This window comes from Hippoglossus hippoglossus, chromosome 21 (genome assembly GCF_009819705.1).
Source record: "Hippoglossus hippoglossus isolate fHipHip1 chromosome 21, fHipHip1.pri, whole genome shotgun sequence".
NCBI classification, from domain to species: Eukaryota; Metazoa; Chordata; class Actinopteri; order Pleuronectiformes; family Pleuronectidae; genus Hippoglossus; species Hippoglossus hippoglossus.
In genome coordinates this window covers 16,923,492-16,939,851 of record NC_047171.1, presented here as the reverse complement: position 1 = coordinate 16,939,851, position 16,360 = coordinate 16,923,492, and the positions used below count along the sequence as shown (strand labels likewise).

The window sequence follows — 16,360 nt, the reverse complement described above, 5'->3', positions numbered from 1 at the left end:
TTATGTAATGGTAATTGGTATTTACGTATAGCTGAGACTGTTTAACTGTTTGACACTGGGTAGAATTATTCTAACTGGTGGATGAGCAGCGGATGCACATAATCAGACCTGGCTCAGAACCTCTGGACCTTGCAACTCAGCGAGTATAGATGAGAGGCAGACAAAAAACAAAAGATAATGCCAGGAAAGTCACAACACCTGAAATGCATGGCATTCCTATGGGATGAAGGGCTGACAATGAAGAGAGGCACGGCGGAAGAGTAACATGTCAGGTATTTCTGAGCAGATGAAAGCGAGCAAGACGAGCGAGGGAAACAGGGTGATGGGTGATGGCTTTGTTGGAATGGGAGCCTTGTGTTATGCAACCTCTGGGGAGGTGATGTAAGCTCAGAGGAGTGTCAGCCTCTCCTTGTAATCACGAAACAAGCCTTTGTCTCACTTTGATCGACAAGTTCCTGGCCACCACTTCTCTGTTCAGCCTCAGTAACTCGGAGAAGTCACCCCAATTCCTCCTGAGCACCTGGCACGGAATGCACCTACGTGATAAGCATAATAGATTGTGCAGAGGAACAACACCAAGAGTAATTACAGGCCTGATCAGGATCCAGGAGGGGAACAAAATCTGACATTTAAAACAGAGTCTAAGTCTGTCTCTGACCCATGAATACAGGGACGCACTTAGTTTCACAGGAAAATGGATCGGGGGAAAAAATGTCATCGCTGTACCTGAAAAATGCTAAAAATTGCATCTTTTAGCAGCATCTCAATGGGCAAATATTAGGTCCTTGGCCTAATTCAACTTCGCCCACACTTGTCATCAAAGCCTCCGGGTCGAAAGAAACTCACTTAGCGTTATAAATTAAACGTTTTATTGGCAGGGGAATCTGCGATGGTACACGCTTGTATACAGCAGGAAATGGGGAATGGCCTCTTTACACATCATGTTCCTTCACGTCTTGTAGGGGATGTCGATATACACAACCCTCTGTGAACAAGTGTGAAAGTGCACATGTGTGTGAGTGCACATGTGTGTGAGTGCACATGTATGTGCGCATCCACACAGGTTCAATAATGGCATGGGACAATGATGAAAGCGTTTCAGGGGAGACCTGTGCAGGCGTCACCTCTGTGTGATTTAATAACCTGATCACCGGAATAAACAGCGTCCAATTACGCCAGCGCACGTCCCGTTAATGATGGAGAGACGGGGTGCGGGGGGTTGGCGGAGAGGGGAAAGGAGGGGGTGGCCTTTTTAACAATAGCGTGGAGGGGCTGCAAGGAAGAGAGAATGACGGGAGGCAGCTACAAAGTGCTCTAATTAGCATGATAACGATCTGCCATTAGAGTCCGCTGTGCTCTACAGCTGAGCACTACCCGGAGACAGAGAGAGAGCAAGAGGGAGGGAGCGAATTAGAGAGAGAGAGAGAAAGCGAGAGAGAGAAGGAATTAAATCGCGGCAGAGAGACAGAAAGGATTCGGAGTAGGCAGATGATAAAGGCGAAACGAGAATAGAGGTGAGGATGGAAAGATGGATGGATGATGGCAGATTGTGGGTCAGGACCAGAAAGCAGAAATAAGAAAGAAGTGCTGGGTGATTAAAAGACAGGGAGAGGGATAAGGTCACAGAAAGAAGGAAAGGAATAGCAGAAAAAGGCTGCAGCCGATAGATCGACTACGGAAGGATAGATAGAAAGGTGGATAAATACAGAGGGGGCTTCGAGATCTGGAGGAAAGTACAACAGCGAGCAAAGGTGGAAAGCCTGAAACTGGCAGAAAGAAAGATCATCACAGATTCAATCTCCCTGCCTGAGCCTGGCCTTCCCCCTGGTGCTGCTCTGAAGTGAAGAATGAGGCTTGGATGAAAGAGGCCTTAATTGAAGTGCTCGGTGGGAGATGAGAGTGCGGGTAGAGATCCAACTGTGCAGGGTTAGTGCTCAACTGCAACTCTGACCCACAAGATCCTACTGCTGAGTGAAAGATCACGATCTACCTGTTCAACCACTTACACAGGGACAGGACAGAAAGGGAGGATACAGAAAGATAAGAAAGAACATGGTGTTTTGGGGTGTGGCTCTACAGATGCACAAATGTAAAAGTTAAAAGGAGACAGAGCAAGAGAAAGGGGTCAATCTTACACTCAACGCAAAGCGGCAGAGAGATGTTAGTCTTCACCACCTGGTGGTCATGTGGAATGTTAGCCAAATGATGGTGTTGGATGAAAGGTTAAATGGGCCACCAAAGTTACATCAATTCATCCTGAGGGGAACATGAGTGTTTGTAGCCAAAAATGTCAAACTTATTGTGACAATCATGGAAAACGCAAGTGGGCGTCAAACTGCTGTTATGCTTGATGGATTGGTCATTGTGCACACAACTGCGACACAAAGCCTTTCCCTTTCATAAATGCACTTGAGGAGCAATGCCTCGTGCAGTCCTTTCCTAAATGATAGTCGTGACGACTGATAAAAATACAACCACACTGCTGGGAAAAAAGTATAGAAAAAGAAGAAACACAAACAGAACAGTGTTGATACTGGTTTGTTTACTTTAGGCAAACCGCTTTGAGCTTGTGTGCGCTTCTTTTTCCACCACAATGCAATACAATTTCCCTCCGAGAGCCATCTGGGAATCTCTATGCTCTGTCATTAAGGTGTCTGGGTAGACCAAAATTATGTTTGTCCTTTCAAACTGGACAAAAACCTGCGAAGATTGGGCCATTTCCCTCAGAGACAAAGGCTCATGTGTGCGAATGACTCTGGAGTACTCCCAGGTATTTACTATCTGGTGTACACGCAAATTTTGGCCCCTTTATTGACGTGTTGCTATGACACACATCACGGAGGCAGTGAAGGCTTGTTTCTTCTGTTGGAGTCTTTGCTATTTCAGTCACAATTATCCTCCATGTCAAGCATGGTTCCAACACTGTTAAATTGGTGTAGAAATGTAATTGCCATAACGCTTCTTTCTACGGTTTACAAAACCTGTTTTCACGCACGTTGGTGTTTAGACAATGAGGTGTAAGAAAGGTATAGGAACGTCTGCACACAATTTCATGCCACCCATCCAACAGAGGCGTAAGTGTTGAACCAAATGCAGACTTTGCCATCCCTGCATACAGAACCATTCTGCTTGCATTACCCTGCTAATTATGTTAATCGCTTGTGAGCGTCATATTCTCTGTCGCAATGGGGACCTCTAAGAGCTGTGACTCAGCTAAGCCTGAGTGCTTCCAACTGCTGACTCAAACCCTGAAATTCCGCACCTCGATCACACAGCGTTGTCCTCTGCTTTCCATTCTCCTTCCTCTTTCATCCTTTTTCACATCCTCTTCCTCCTCATCCGAGCCTTCCCCGCCTCCTCTGTCCTGTCTGCGCGCTTCGCTGAACTCTGATGAAGACACACTACGGGGCGTGGGCAGAGACGAGGGCAATTTATTTCTCTGACTCTCCTCGGCTTCCCGTGCCAGTGTGCCGCTTTCCTGCTCGTGATGAGTAATTCTCCATCTCTCTAACTACACCCCTTATGTCTCTCCTCCCACCTTTTCCACTTTTCACCTTTAATGCTACAACCTCTGCCCTCCCGCGCCTCCCCCCGCGAGCAGTCAGCAGGGTGTGTGTGTTTGAGTGTATTTTTTTTTTTCCTCGACGGGTGCTGCCTTGGCCTCTAATCTCTTGTCTGGTTTGATGTAATTAGAGCTAATGAAGATTCCCTGATCCTGTGAGCAGCTCGTCCCCCTGGGCCACGACAGCATGGAAAACTAGAAAGAGCCGCAGAGCAAAGGAGCACTGATAAAAGACACAGGCTCGTTTAGCACAGCTGATAGCTATGTGTTGTTCTGCATGCGAGTCTAAGTGCGCACTTATTTGTTTAGAAAGATTGATTCCCTACTGAAACTGTGAGCAGCAACGCGGTTACCTTGGCTCGTGGTGAGGTATTGCCGTGTGCACGGGCACGGGGGTGTACGTGCGTGCATGTGTGTGTGTTTAAAAGTCTGCGCCAGGGAATTGGAAGAGCCCTTGCAGACTTAGGGCCAGTTGCAGAAAGCAGTAGACAGGCATAATCCTTCATAGCCGTCCTAAACACTTAAATACACAGTGTAGCAACTCCCCTAAATCTGACAAGGCAGAGGCAGATACAGACACATCCACACGCACCAAACACACACACACACACACACACACACACACACACACACACACACACACACACACACACACACACACACACACACACACACACACACACACACACACACACACACACACACACACACACACACACACACACACACCTTGGCCTTACACCAAGAGGGAAAAAACCCTGCAGGCTCCCCTGACATGCAACCCTTCACATTTCCCCGTGGAGACAGCCCTCCCCACTCCCTCCCCCAGTAGGGGAAGCTTTGATGGCAGCGCTGAGAGGGTCTACTTACATCCCAAATCTCCAGGCTACGTGATCGTCTGTGATCCAGCTGGGGGAAGAGGAAGAGAGAGAGAGAAAGAGGGAGAGAGCGGGGGAGAGAGAGAGAGAGGGTGAGGGGGAGAGAGCGATGAGAGGGTTACAAAAGGAAGAGTGTGAGCGGAAGAGAGACTTGTGTGACTGCGGAGGGGAAAAGCTGTGCAGCTGTAGCTATTAATAAGCCGAGAGTGGAAAGAGAGAGCCGAGCCTGGAGATTAAGGCTCTGTCCCAATTCTCATTCCACCTCCTCCTCTCCTCGGCCTCTTCCCCTTTTTCCTCACCCCCTTAACTACCCTCCAAACAAATAATGCCTTTCCTATTCACCGCAAGAACTGGGGAGTGAGAGAGAGGAGGGGGGGGGGGGGGGGGGGGGCGTTTTTGCTGTTCAAGGATGTGCTGATAATTGCCAATTTTTATCAAATAAAACCATGTGAGGGACAAAGCTCGGCTGGAGCTGGAACGAGGCCAGAGCTGTGGCCTTCTTGCAAAGTAAAGACATTTAACAGAAAATATACGGTCGCTGGCTCACAAACAAAATGTATGCTGTAGCTGGACTGTTGGCCGTACTCACCACCAGGCTCCCGCGGGGCCGTAGTAACCCTTCAGCAGGGGTAAAGAGGCCATGACCAGAGGGACCCCCCACGCCACCAGATGGTAAAACCTGATAAAGGGGAGACATTTATTTCATTATGAGCACCGAGTATAGGGAGCTATGCCCCTGAGAAAAGGCCCTATGACTAAATCAATTCTTTTCTACTTCAGTTCATCCCTCTCTGTTGGCACTCACATCGGGGTCATTTTTAAGGTACAGATCCCGATACGGCCAGACTGCCAATTACTCATGGTAATATAAACCATAATTATCCTCACTGTTGTGGAAAACATGATTTGCAGAGAAGCTGTCTGAAACAAAAACCACAAAAAGGATGCAAATTCTCACCAGGCTGCGTAAATTGTGTCATAAAAATATGCATATATGATATAAAATAGACTATTATCATAGATAAGGTCATAGAGGCAAAATGAAAAAAAAATTATATCAGACATTTGCCATCTTAAAAGTTTGAAAAATCTCAATTGTGTGACGGTGTGTGTCTGATATATGAGGTGTGTGCTCCAGTGTCTTGGGCGTCAGTGTGGGCGTCGATACTTTATAGAGCGAAGAGTGTCGCCTGGTCAATAGAGTGGAAGTCCTGCCCTGACTTGTTCCAAGTGCGGTCAATCGAGCGGTGCCGACACAGCTGAGACATGCTCAATCCCTCTCGAGTTGTGCACCACACACACACACACACACACACACACACACACACACACACACACACACACACACACACACACACACACACACACACACACACACACACACACACCTTCACTGGGGCACACTGTACCCCCTCCTTTATGCCCCCCCATCTGATGGACAGCAGTGCGAGTGTGTGGGAGGTGGTGGAGGAAAAGAGATGGCTGGTGATTTAAATAGAACAGAATGGTGGGTGGGAAAGAGACATAGGAAATGTATAGATCCAGGGAGAGAGTGCGCTTAGATCGAACACAAGAGCAAGTGTGAGAGAGAGTGAAAAACAAGGTAGACGAAGGGGGAGAAAAAGGAAAAAGTGGAAGACCTAAAAACGAGGATGCAATCGAGCAGCGGAGCGAGCAAAAGAGCAAAGAGGACAGCGAGGGAGGGAGCGAGAGAAAGAGAGAGAGAAGGAGCGATAGAGGGAGAGAGAGAGTGTGTGGTGGTGGGAGGAGGGATACAAATGGTGAAATCAGTGCTTCCAGTTCATGGCGTGACGATCGGTGCAGGGAGGGGGTGCTTGTCAGGAAATCAATGTGGAGAGCTTGCAGACGCACACCGCACGCACGCACGCACGCACGCACGCACACACACACACACACACACACACACACACACACACACACACACACACACACACACACACACACACACACACACACACACACACACACACACACACACACACACACACACACACACACACACACACACACACACCGCTTTGAGAGGGAGATGCCGAGGTCTGGAGCAGCGCACAACATGAGCCTAATGAGGCACAGCAGGACTGCTCTGCGCTCTGCATTTCACACACCTGCACGCACGCCAACGTGCAGACACACACACGTGCAAGCTCACTAGGAAATCTCTCCAGAGGCTCAATCTCATTTCTCACCACCTCACACCGCTTCTTCTTCTTACCCTCCGTCTTCAGCTTCGCCGCTATCTCTGTGCCCTCAGCGCACAGCAGATTCAGTTTGCCTGAATCCATCCATCAAATACGTAAAAATAGATGCACGCGCGCACATACACACACACACAAACGCACTTCCCATCCTCTCTTGCATCCTCTTCAATCACTCTTAGATCATCCAGTCTCCCTTCTCCATCTCCTCTGACGATTTTTTGTTCATTCATAAACCATCACACTGTGCCGTCACTGTGTGTGCGTGCGTGCGAGAGGGAGGGAGGGTGGGAGGTTGTGTTCGGGGGCTGAGGGGTAATTGTGCATGCATGCAAAGCCACATACTCGCCTGCCGAAACACATACAGCTTATCTATGTGCAGTCAAAACACGACAGCCCCCCTGATGCCTCGTCCGCGCTTCGCTCTAACCTATTAAGTGCGGTGGGGTTTTTTCTCGCCACGTCATGTGCGACCAGCCACAAAGATAAAGACTTATCATCCTCCCACCTTACTCTCTCCGGTGTTACAAGAGGTGTGCAGCCCATAAGCCTGTGAAGTGAGCTGAATTTGGCCTGCCCCCTTCTCCTCACCTATAAGGGCATCTTCTTCTGAGTTATAGTACTATTATATCGTCTGGCTTATTGCTAATCACTGCAGGGAAACCCCCACGGCATCGGGATGGGGATGGGGGTAGCAGACACACAGCTACGAACAATCGCCTTGACTTAGCACACAGCGGTGCTGCAAACTTGTTAAAGCTGCCTCTTTTTTCGCCCACGGAGCGCATTTTTTTTCAGACTGCATGTTTGTGTCAGAAAGCTCCGTGCTAGGAATGGAAAATGAGAAAATAGCTCACACCAACACAAGCAAATTCACACTCGCACTGTGGAGACTGCTCATGGGAGTTTGAGCGACAGAAACACAGCGCTGCAAAGCGTGAAGATGGGTGCGCACACACACTCGCTCTGAACGGCTGAAACCCACTCCCTTTTCAATTAGAGCGTCGGCTGGCTGGAACAGAAAAGGAGGAGGGGGAGGAGGAGGGGGAGGAAGGAGGGGGGCTGTCAATGCTCCGCGGGGAGACACATGCTCCGGCAGACCAAACACATGCACACACATAAACACACAAAGTGGCCACAACAAAACAAAAGACAAATGTACATTCAGAGGAAGACATACTAGCAGACGTATGACAGAGAGTGACTTATATGTGCACGCGACAGACAAACACTGTACTTAATACGTCGATAGTGGATCAACACAATAAAATAAGCAGGTAATTTAATAACTGATAGTTAAAACATTGTCAATTTTGCTTTGTCTTTTTATAACTTTTAGTATTTTTAAATAAATCACACTTTAGCAAAAAAAAATTATAAGCTCTTTTATACAGTTTTTATGCGTTTTTGTTCTTATCGAGTTTTTGTTTTATTGTTTGCATTGTTTTCAGTGCATGTCTTTATCTTATTTTTTGTTCCACTTTTAGTTACTAAACCAAGTGTCCTTCTGGATGAATAAAGTTTTATTGTATTGTATTTTTACAATGAAAGTTATCTGCTGAATTTTTTTCCTGACATTTTATTGAGCAAATAATACATTTTAAATATCAGGGGAAGATGAGGGGGAAGAAAATATATTCATGAACGAAATGCAGCTCTAAGTTTCCTACTCACATCTCAAATCTGTTGGTGCTTATTTCTCGGACCAGGTTGAGGTACAGGTTCAAAGTGATGAGGCAAACCCAGGCCAAGGCGCTCCAGTCTGCGGACACACACACACACACACACACACACACACACACACACACACACACACACACACACACACACACACACACACACACACACACACACACACACACACACACACACACACACACACACACACACAGAAAAACCACAAGGTCAAATTACAACACTGGCCCCCGCCACCCAGCATGCACCTGCAAATGTGTATCCAATGTATGAGAGTGTATGAGGGTGTGTGTGAGTGTGTATGTATCTGTGTGTGCATGTGGCCCAATTTTTGATAAATGAAGGTCCATTCTGCAGTAATATGAGGGAAACCTGTGGCTCAGGGTGATGGATGAGAGGGGGGAGCTCCGAGAGAGATAATGATGAACTGTGGAAAAGCAGAAGGGAGATAGCGCCGGAGTGGGGGCGAGAGAGAGAAAGGAAAGGAAAGAGGAGGAGTAGAGTGAGCTGTGGGGAGGCGGGGGTGTGGGGGCCAACAGAGTGGACGAGATCCGAGGGTGTAAAGACGCCAGGAAGAAAAGATGAAATGAAAAAAGGGAAAAGGAAGGTGCAGTCAGCAGAGGGGCGAAAAATATGAATGTATTTTACAGAGACAAGGAGGAAATTCGAGAAAGATCGCTTTGCTTTTTCTGCCCTCGTATTCAGTCCCCTTCCTGTGTGTGTGTGTGAGTGTGTGAGTGTGTGAGTGAGTTTCTGTTGACAGGACAGGCAGGGCCGGTAGTCACAACGATGGATTCTTTGAGTCGCGTACTCAGTTTACTCAGTTTCACAACACACCCACCCCACACACACATAAATATACAAAGCACACACTCTTCTTACACTCAGGGAACCTTTAGGAAGAGCTCTCAGTGACTAAGAAAGAAGGAGGCTGGCCGTCAATGTCATCAACACAATAAATCACTGTCACCGTGATAGCGAAGCCGTCTTATATAACCAGGCAGCAGTCAGGGCTTCGCTTTAGCTCGAAAACACCACCTGTCCTGGTGCTGCCCCTGCTACCGTCTTCTTCCTCCGTTTCAAACACATTTCATAAAATTTTATTGGTCGGAGTTAAAAGCAGAGCTGTGCTTCTCAGGCTCCCACTAGACCTGACGCTTCGCAACAGAACAAAGTGCCTGTTCAGCCACTGTTTATGTACAGCCGTTTGTCCTCGGCGTGAGGATCCTCATGATAAACCGAGGTGACACGCACAAACCCTGCGGCAGTAACTCACTGCCCATTACCCTCTACCCATCTGAGTGTGTGTGTGTGCTTGTGTGTCTGTCTGCGAAGCAAAAGCAACAAAGGCGAAAACAAGCCTGGGTAAGTGTCGTATTAGCAACCGGTCTTAACTAAGAATCTTGGTGCTAATTAAGGCTAAAGGAGCTGTAATTACAGCAAATGCCAGCAATGCAAATAAAACCAGGATTTCCCATGTGAAAAAAAAACCTGTCTCATCAGTACAAATACACAGGATATAAATTACTATGATTAAATATAATGAAATGATGCAGTCCTGTCTCGTCATTGGAGGAAAATGATCTCCTCATACAGGAGACGGTGATGACACGCTGAGGAATCTGGTTTGAAGGCAACCCTATGACCTGCCAATAAGTAAACAACAGTGTTTGACTCCCAAGTGTTACACCATTACTATGGGTGGGGTTTTCTTAAGGTGGGTGTGTTGTGTGAATCTTCCTAAATGATGAACAGGTTTAACTGCCAGCATTGACAGCTAGTGAACAGTATCAAATCACAAGCAAATATACACCCCTTTATTTTGAATAGGACACATAGGTTGAGTTGGTGACATAAATGCAATTTAAACTCTAATGCCCAAACCATCCACCAAGGCCCCGCCTTACAGCTAAGCCAAAAAAAACAATGTAGATCAGGAAATCATGGAATTCCTCCAGTGTGGAAGAATGAAGGTTGATAAATAAAAAAAAAGAAGACAAACCAAATTGAAGCCTACTCCCTTATGAAATGTAAATCCACTAGATTCAATCCAGATTCTTAATTGGATCTGCATCAAATTGCAATTACATTTTCTGGACCTTTTCAGTTTTGTTAAGTACCAGCGTCCTGTGATTTGGGGAGACCAGTTGTCAAAGAAGATTTACAGGTGTAGACATTTACATTTTACAAAAAGTGGTGGACTCAAAAATGTCTCTTTTTGAAAATGTTGTGGATTTTAAAACCTTAGTTCCTTGCCCTTATCTCCACTTCTGTGGACCCCCTATTCTGCAGTGTTTTGAGATTATGTATGTTGTTGATTTGGCGCCACACAAATAAAACTGAAATGAACTCCACACCTTACATTCCAAAAAGCTCTGGATGAAAGATGTTATGAGCTGGAACAATCAGTGTCGAGACGCTTTTTGTTCCCAAGCCAGAAAACCCAACTGACAAAGCTGTATTATTTTCCACTGTGATATAGGAGCTCCTCAGCAGATGTCTTTGCTGGCGTACTCGTCTCTATTGTGCAAAGTTTGCTAGTGAGGAATTAATTAAATTAGGACTTACCAAAGTAAGTTAGCCACCAGGCCTGGAAGTCACAAAGAGACCCCTCTGGTTGTGACTCACCCTGGGTGAAGGATGGACAGAAGAGCACAGACAGACATTTTTCACCAACCAATAATAAAAAAAAAAAGAATATTTCCACATTTAGTGAAACCGACAGGAGAAACTCACCATGACATATGCTACGCTGTCGAAAAAGGCGGCGACAGTCAGGCTGAGAATCATCTTCTGTACAGAGAAAATGAGAGAACGACATGAAAAGGGATGCCAGTGCATTTATATTCACACAGAGCGAGAAGGGCAAATCACAGATCAAATGATCACTGATGTGGCTGACAGCTTGGGATACGACGTCCCTGGTGACAACTCGCTGAACATATCACAGAGGGGAGAGTCTTCTTAATTCCCTCTATACAAACCGAACTCAATAGGTTTTTATGGAATAAATCAATAATCTGCCTGCTTCAGAATTTTAAAAGGGTATTTGCTGTGAATGCCAGCTGTCACTTTTTTACTTGACTGTGACGATAGAGGTGGATGTGGTAGGTACATAAAGAGACACACAGAGCTTTGTGTCAATTTCTGTCCTCCAGTAATGACCCTGGCAAGGCTGCAGAGGAAGCGCTTAGATGGGGGACGAGGAGGAGGAGACAGAGGAGAAGAGCACGGGAGGGCCACAGAGCGCTAAAGACTATTGACTGACAGATAACCTTTGTGTGGAGTGGAGGTAAGGAGAGGGTTTGTGTGGTGCAAGAGGAGGAGGTGGAGGAATAGGAGGGAGGAGGAAGGTAAGGCCACTGCTTTCGACCTGGTCTGAAGGTAATAGGATCCATCAGAGCCCCGTGTTAAGCTGTCACTTATTTTCTGATTAGGAGGAAAACGCGAGGCACCGCTAAACCTGACAGACCCGCTGGACCAGCTTCAAAAACAGAAACCAGCTGCAGAGTTCACAGTGTGCACGCTCAACCCCACACCCAAATGTATGGAATGTAATGTAGGATAGGAAAATTACCACCAAAAAAAAAAGACTAATGTAAATCTCTTCATTTGAAAAGAGGACAAAGCAGAGGACGGAAGTCCACGAGTCACTTCACTTCACAACTGAGCATTTTAATTGGGTTCAATTATACAAAGATTTACCAATGCTAATTGAACACATTTCCTGTGGCAACAAAGTATTAATAAATGGCAAACAAGAACGAAAACATACTGTACATTGTAGTGTACAACTTTACCTGAGCCAAAGAGTGATATCTGCGAAGCAGCCAAATCACAAACAGCATGAAGAGACTGAGGAGAAAAGACGACAGCAATGAAATGTTTCTTGTTAATTGCAGGGGTCAGTAGAATGTCACTCAGTAGAGTAGATATCTCGGCCACGGCTCATAAGTCCCCTTTAAATCCATCAGGCTGCACCTAATTGTTCACATAGATATCAGTGCCCTAAATGTGCCCGGCTTTTTCAATCAAGATTCATTAATTATTCACTGTGAAAGTAGTAAAAATGTTGAAAAATGTCCTATCTTGCAATGTTAAAGACAGTGGAAAGAATTCCTGGATCTGCACCAAAATTTAATGGGTTCTTGCCCGACCCATAAAACATCCTTCCACCAAGTTTTGTGTAAATCAGTTCAGTTGTTTTTGTGTAATCTTGCTTACAAACAAACCAACAAACAAACAGACAGGGCTGAAAACCTCCACAGCAGAGGTAACAATTTGAGCAGGACAGGGTGTTAACTGCTGATTTACTTATTGCACATAAATGTATCATAAGACCTAAGACACTAACACCTTCAGGCTCCCTTACAAACTTTCTTGCTATTGTTTAGTTTGCAGTAAGATCCCTAGTCTGCCTGTTTTGACTGAAACTAATGACACGTGTACGTGTGTCAGAAAACCTGCCAAAGACCTGCTTAGCGATATGTGAAGGGCTGAATCTCTGCCAGAAGGTAACCTGCGTGGAAAGATATCGAAGCCAGCGTGTTGACGTGCAGTTTATCAAATGTCTATTAGATGCTACGTCCAGAATAACAACTGATGGTTGAAACAAATGGGAACCCTCAGAGGATTTCTTTGCAATAATGAATAAACGTTTACCAGCAGAGATAATAATTTCCCTTGTAAGTTTTTTTAAAAATTAATGTTCCATTAAACTGATGGAGAATGTCATTCTGTAGTCGATAGCCTTGGGCCTGAGTTAAAGACACTTCATTGAGTTTCATTAGAAAACTAGCTTTTAAATGCAAATCTTAAGCTGATAATTCTGTAGTTACATTCACCACTTTTGATAAACCGGATAGACTAAAAATAGATGTAATTTACAGGACAAACATTTCTAACAGGACAAGGTGTGGCCAATAAAAAAAAACTGCAAACCACATACGCTGAAACTAAAAACAGACTTGAATGAGCACATCAGAGACACGGCCTCTTATCACTATTCACAGAGTTAGTGTAAAGGACCATTTACATGATACATTTACATCGCTCAACCCTAATGTCCAGAGTTTAGTGAAAGTTTGAACGCAACTCATCGTAGACAGAAATTTGTCAAATATACAATATGTCAATATATCCCTAAATTATACTTTGTTCTGATGTAAAATAAAAGTGAAGGACACATGTCAAAACAAAGAAATACTATGAGGAAATATTTACCATCCTGCTAAGGAGATGGTGCCTGTGGCTCGTTTTACTGTTAAAATCACCACCTGTAAATCAGAAACAACACATTATTAATAAAAACAACATACTTATACATACTGGGTGATATTTTTGTCTGACAAGAGCTGTGGAAATTTGAAAGTGTCATTATTTAAATAAGTTTAGAAATAACATGATTGACAGGACTGCCTCTTGTTGTGTTGTGTCTTTTGTACGTGCCTGAAAGCACACGTGAAGTTAAAGGAAGTATTGTAAAAAAAAAATACTTCCTGATTTGCATCTGAGGTGTTGTTGAATCACCTCCACATGCATTTCACCCATTCCAACCCACTACATAGATAACACAGACTGCTGTTATAAGAAAGCTGAATGGAATGATATACTGACATGCCTGTGTGTTTACCAGGCTAGAACCTGACACACTACATACTTTGTGCAAAGCCACATTCAACCTGAAACTGATCGAGCTACACTCGGAGAGGATATGAGAAAAGAAAAGTATAACAAAAGAAAGAATGAAAAGAGAAAGACATACAGGAGTCAGTCCTGTAAGTATCAGAGAAAAGAAAGAGAGAAAATGGCCTTCCACACACGCTGACTGACATACACCTCCAACCACTGACGAGTGACAACAAGGAGCTACCTGTGATTTGTCTGGTGACCTGCATTTAGCTTTGTAAGAACAGATGCTGTTGTCTGTAGAAATCAGAGACATCTATTGCCTAAAACATGACAAATGTAGTGTAAAATAAGATTTTATGAAAAGATCTGATTCACTGAAGAGAGTATCCCACCTTTAACCAGTGTATGACTGTTTTAAGTACTTTTGAATGATCGTTTCCAATATGGAGCAGCAGTGGTGATAAAAAGGCTCTAACTTTTCACACTTTGGTATAAAATGTTTTCATGAATAGTGCATTAGTGATCTTGGCTTTTAAATTGTTTATTATGTGACTTTTGGAAGAGGGTTTTTTCCTCATGTCACAGAAATGGATCATATTTATCTTGGGCAATATATACAGTATTAATACAAGATGATCCAAAGAATAAGCAATGACCACCTTATGTAGTCTTATAGTATAAATGAAGACTAGACTGTCAATTTCAAATGTGTAAAGTATTGGGGCTGCAACTAATGTACAGAACTCAATTAATCTACCGATTATCTTCTAATTTGTTTTTAAAAATTTCAGAAATTCCTGAATAAAATTCCTGCTTTAATATTTTAAAGGTTGAAGTAATGTGATCAGATTGCTTGTTTAGTCCATCCATTAATCTAAAACCAAAGAGATTCACTTCGTTATCACAAAAAAGAACAAATCCCCACAATTAAGAAGCTCAAACTGGGAAATGTTGCAGATAATTAAGTGGTTAATAAATCGAAAATATTCCAGATTGTTTTTTGGCGATTGACTAATGAATTTAGTAATTCATCATTTTGGTCTTGGTAAATTCAGTCTAGATATATAAACATGAATCCTGAATCTCAACTTAAATCTTAGCTAAAATTACAAAGAAAAGAGGGTCTTGCATGCATGTTATCAGCTGACTAGTTTACCTTCATTTGACTTTAAGTGTTTGACTTACTTAGTATTCTTCACTTGAGTGAATGAGCATTCGTATTTTGCCAATACTTCAAACACATAATGGAGAATAAGGACAGTGGACTCATGCCTGTACATTTTGTCTTTCATTTTCACAAAAAGTGAGCTGCAAAACTGTTATCTAGGATAGTCGGAGAGTCTAAAACACTGATTTATTGCATGCGTTTGTGATCGATTGTTAGTCACCAAAGGAGGAATCTGGGCCCTTAGCAAGACGGCATTACTGCAGCATTCCTCCTGTGATATTTGAGCCCACAGAAGGGATGATAACACGAAGCCCTCAAGCTGCTGACATGCGAAGATACTCCTTCTCACATAAACAGACTCTGTCACTCTAATCTGAAAAACTTTATTCAGCAATCATTGATCCAATCGGTGTATTTCCTGACACAGTTACTGGGAACATAAGGGAAGAATTGAGCAGGTTAACAATCACCTTTTTACACTAATGCAAAAGATGGAGAATAAACCACCTGTAAATTCAATGCAATCCAGTTTTTTTAAAAGAGGAAAAGCAATTAAATGGTCTGTTTTTGTTTGATAAATAATATGTAGAAGTGGATTTAAAACATTACCAAGGCTTCTAACACACATTTGGGGGAAACAAGTGGCTCAAAAGACGTGAAGTTGTTGCTTTAATGTTTTCGTTAGCTGTAAGCAAGCTACTGTGTCGTAGGGAACATATAACGTTATCTCATATTCAACAGGCTAATAAACAGCTAGTGAGCCTGTTGAGGACTGTATCGTAACAGTTGAGCCCGGGAAACAAGCTAACCGCTAATTATCGCTAAATATATCGATCACTTGTTAACCCATCAGGCGCAGTGAATAATGACCTATTCCAGCCATAGCCCTGAGGTGAGCCAACAGTGACACGTTGTGAAGCTAACTAGCTGATTAGCCCCGAAGCTAAAAAGAAAACAGAGCACACAGTGACGTTGGCTACTCACGCATCGATAGTCTTCGGAATGTGTATTAAAAAATACGCAGCGCGAATCGTTACTTGTTGACCGTGTATCTACAGTGTCCATTTTTACTCAAAGTTATTTATTTTAAATGATTTCGCATCAGTTTGGTTTTTGTTTTGCTGTAGCTTCACTTGTACTTCCTGTTTCTACGGCGCGCACGCAGGGACAAAATAGAACAGTTGCGCGTTTGAGTCGAAGTGTCGTC

The 16,360-nt window shown here is 44.1% G+C and overlaps 1 protein-coding gene across 2 annotated transcripts in view; it reads right to left on the bottom strand.

Moving 5' to 3' along the window:
• Positions 1–16,360, bottom strand: part of si:dkey-100n23.5 (cyclic AMP receptor-like protein A) — a 49,296-nt gene extending 32,936 nt beyond the window's left edge. The window contains exons 1-8 of one of the 2 annotated variants that reach the window (XR_004612493.1): positions 16,138–16,309; positions 13,578–13,630; positions 12,155–12,209; positions 11,091–11,147; positions 10,923–10,983; positions 8,334–8,421; positions 5,030–5,119; positions 4,433–4,471 (exon numbers count right to left, since the gene is read on the bottom strand). Coding sequence is in view for 1 of the 2 variants with exons in the window: in XM_034574086.1 (XP_034429977.1) it covers positions 4,433–4,471; positions 5,030–5,119; positions 8,334–8,421; positions 10,923–10,983; positions 11,091–11,147; positions 12,155–12,209; positions 13,578–13,630; positions 16,138–16,218 (524 nt within the window). In the remaining variant the exon portion in view is untranslated. Of the gene's footprint in view, positions 1–4,432; positions 4,472–5,029; positions 5,120–8,333; positions 8,422–10,922; positions 10,984–11,090; positions 11,148–12,154; positions 12,210–13,577; positions 13,631–16,137 lie in introns of both variants that reach the window. The other variant, XM_034574086.1, reaches the window with a different exon arrangement.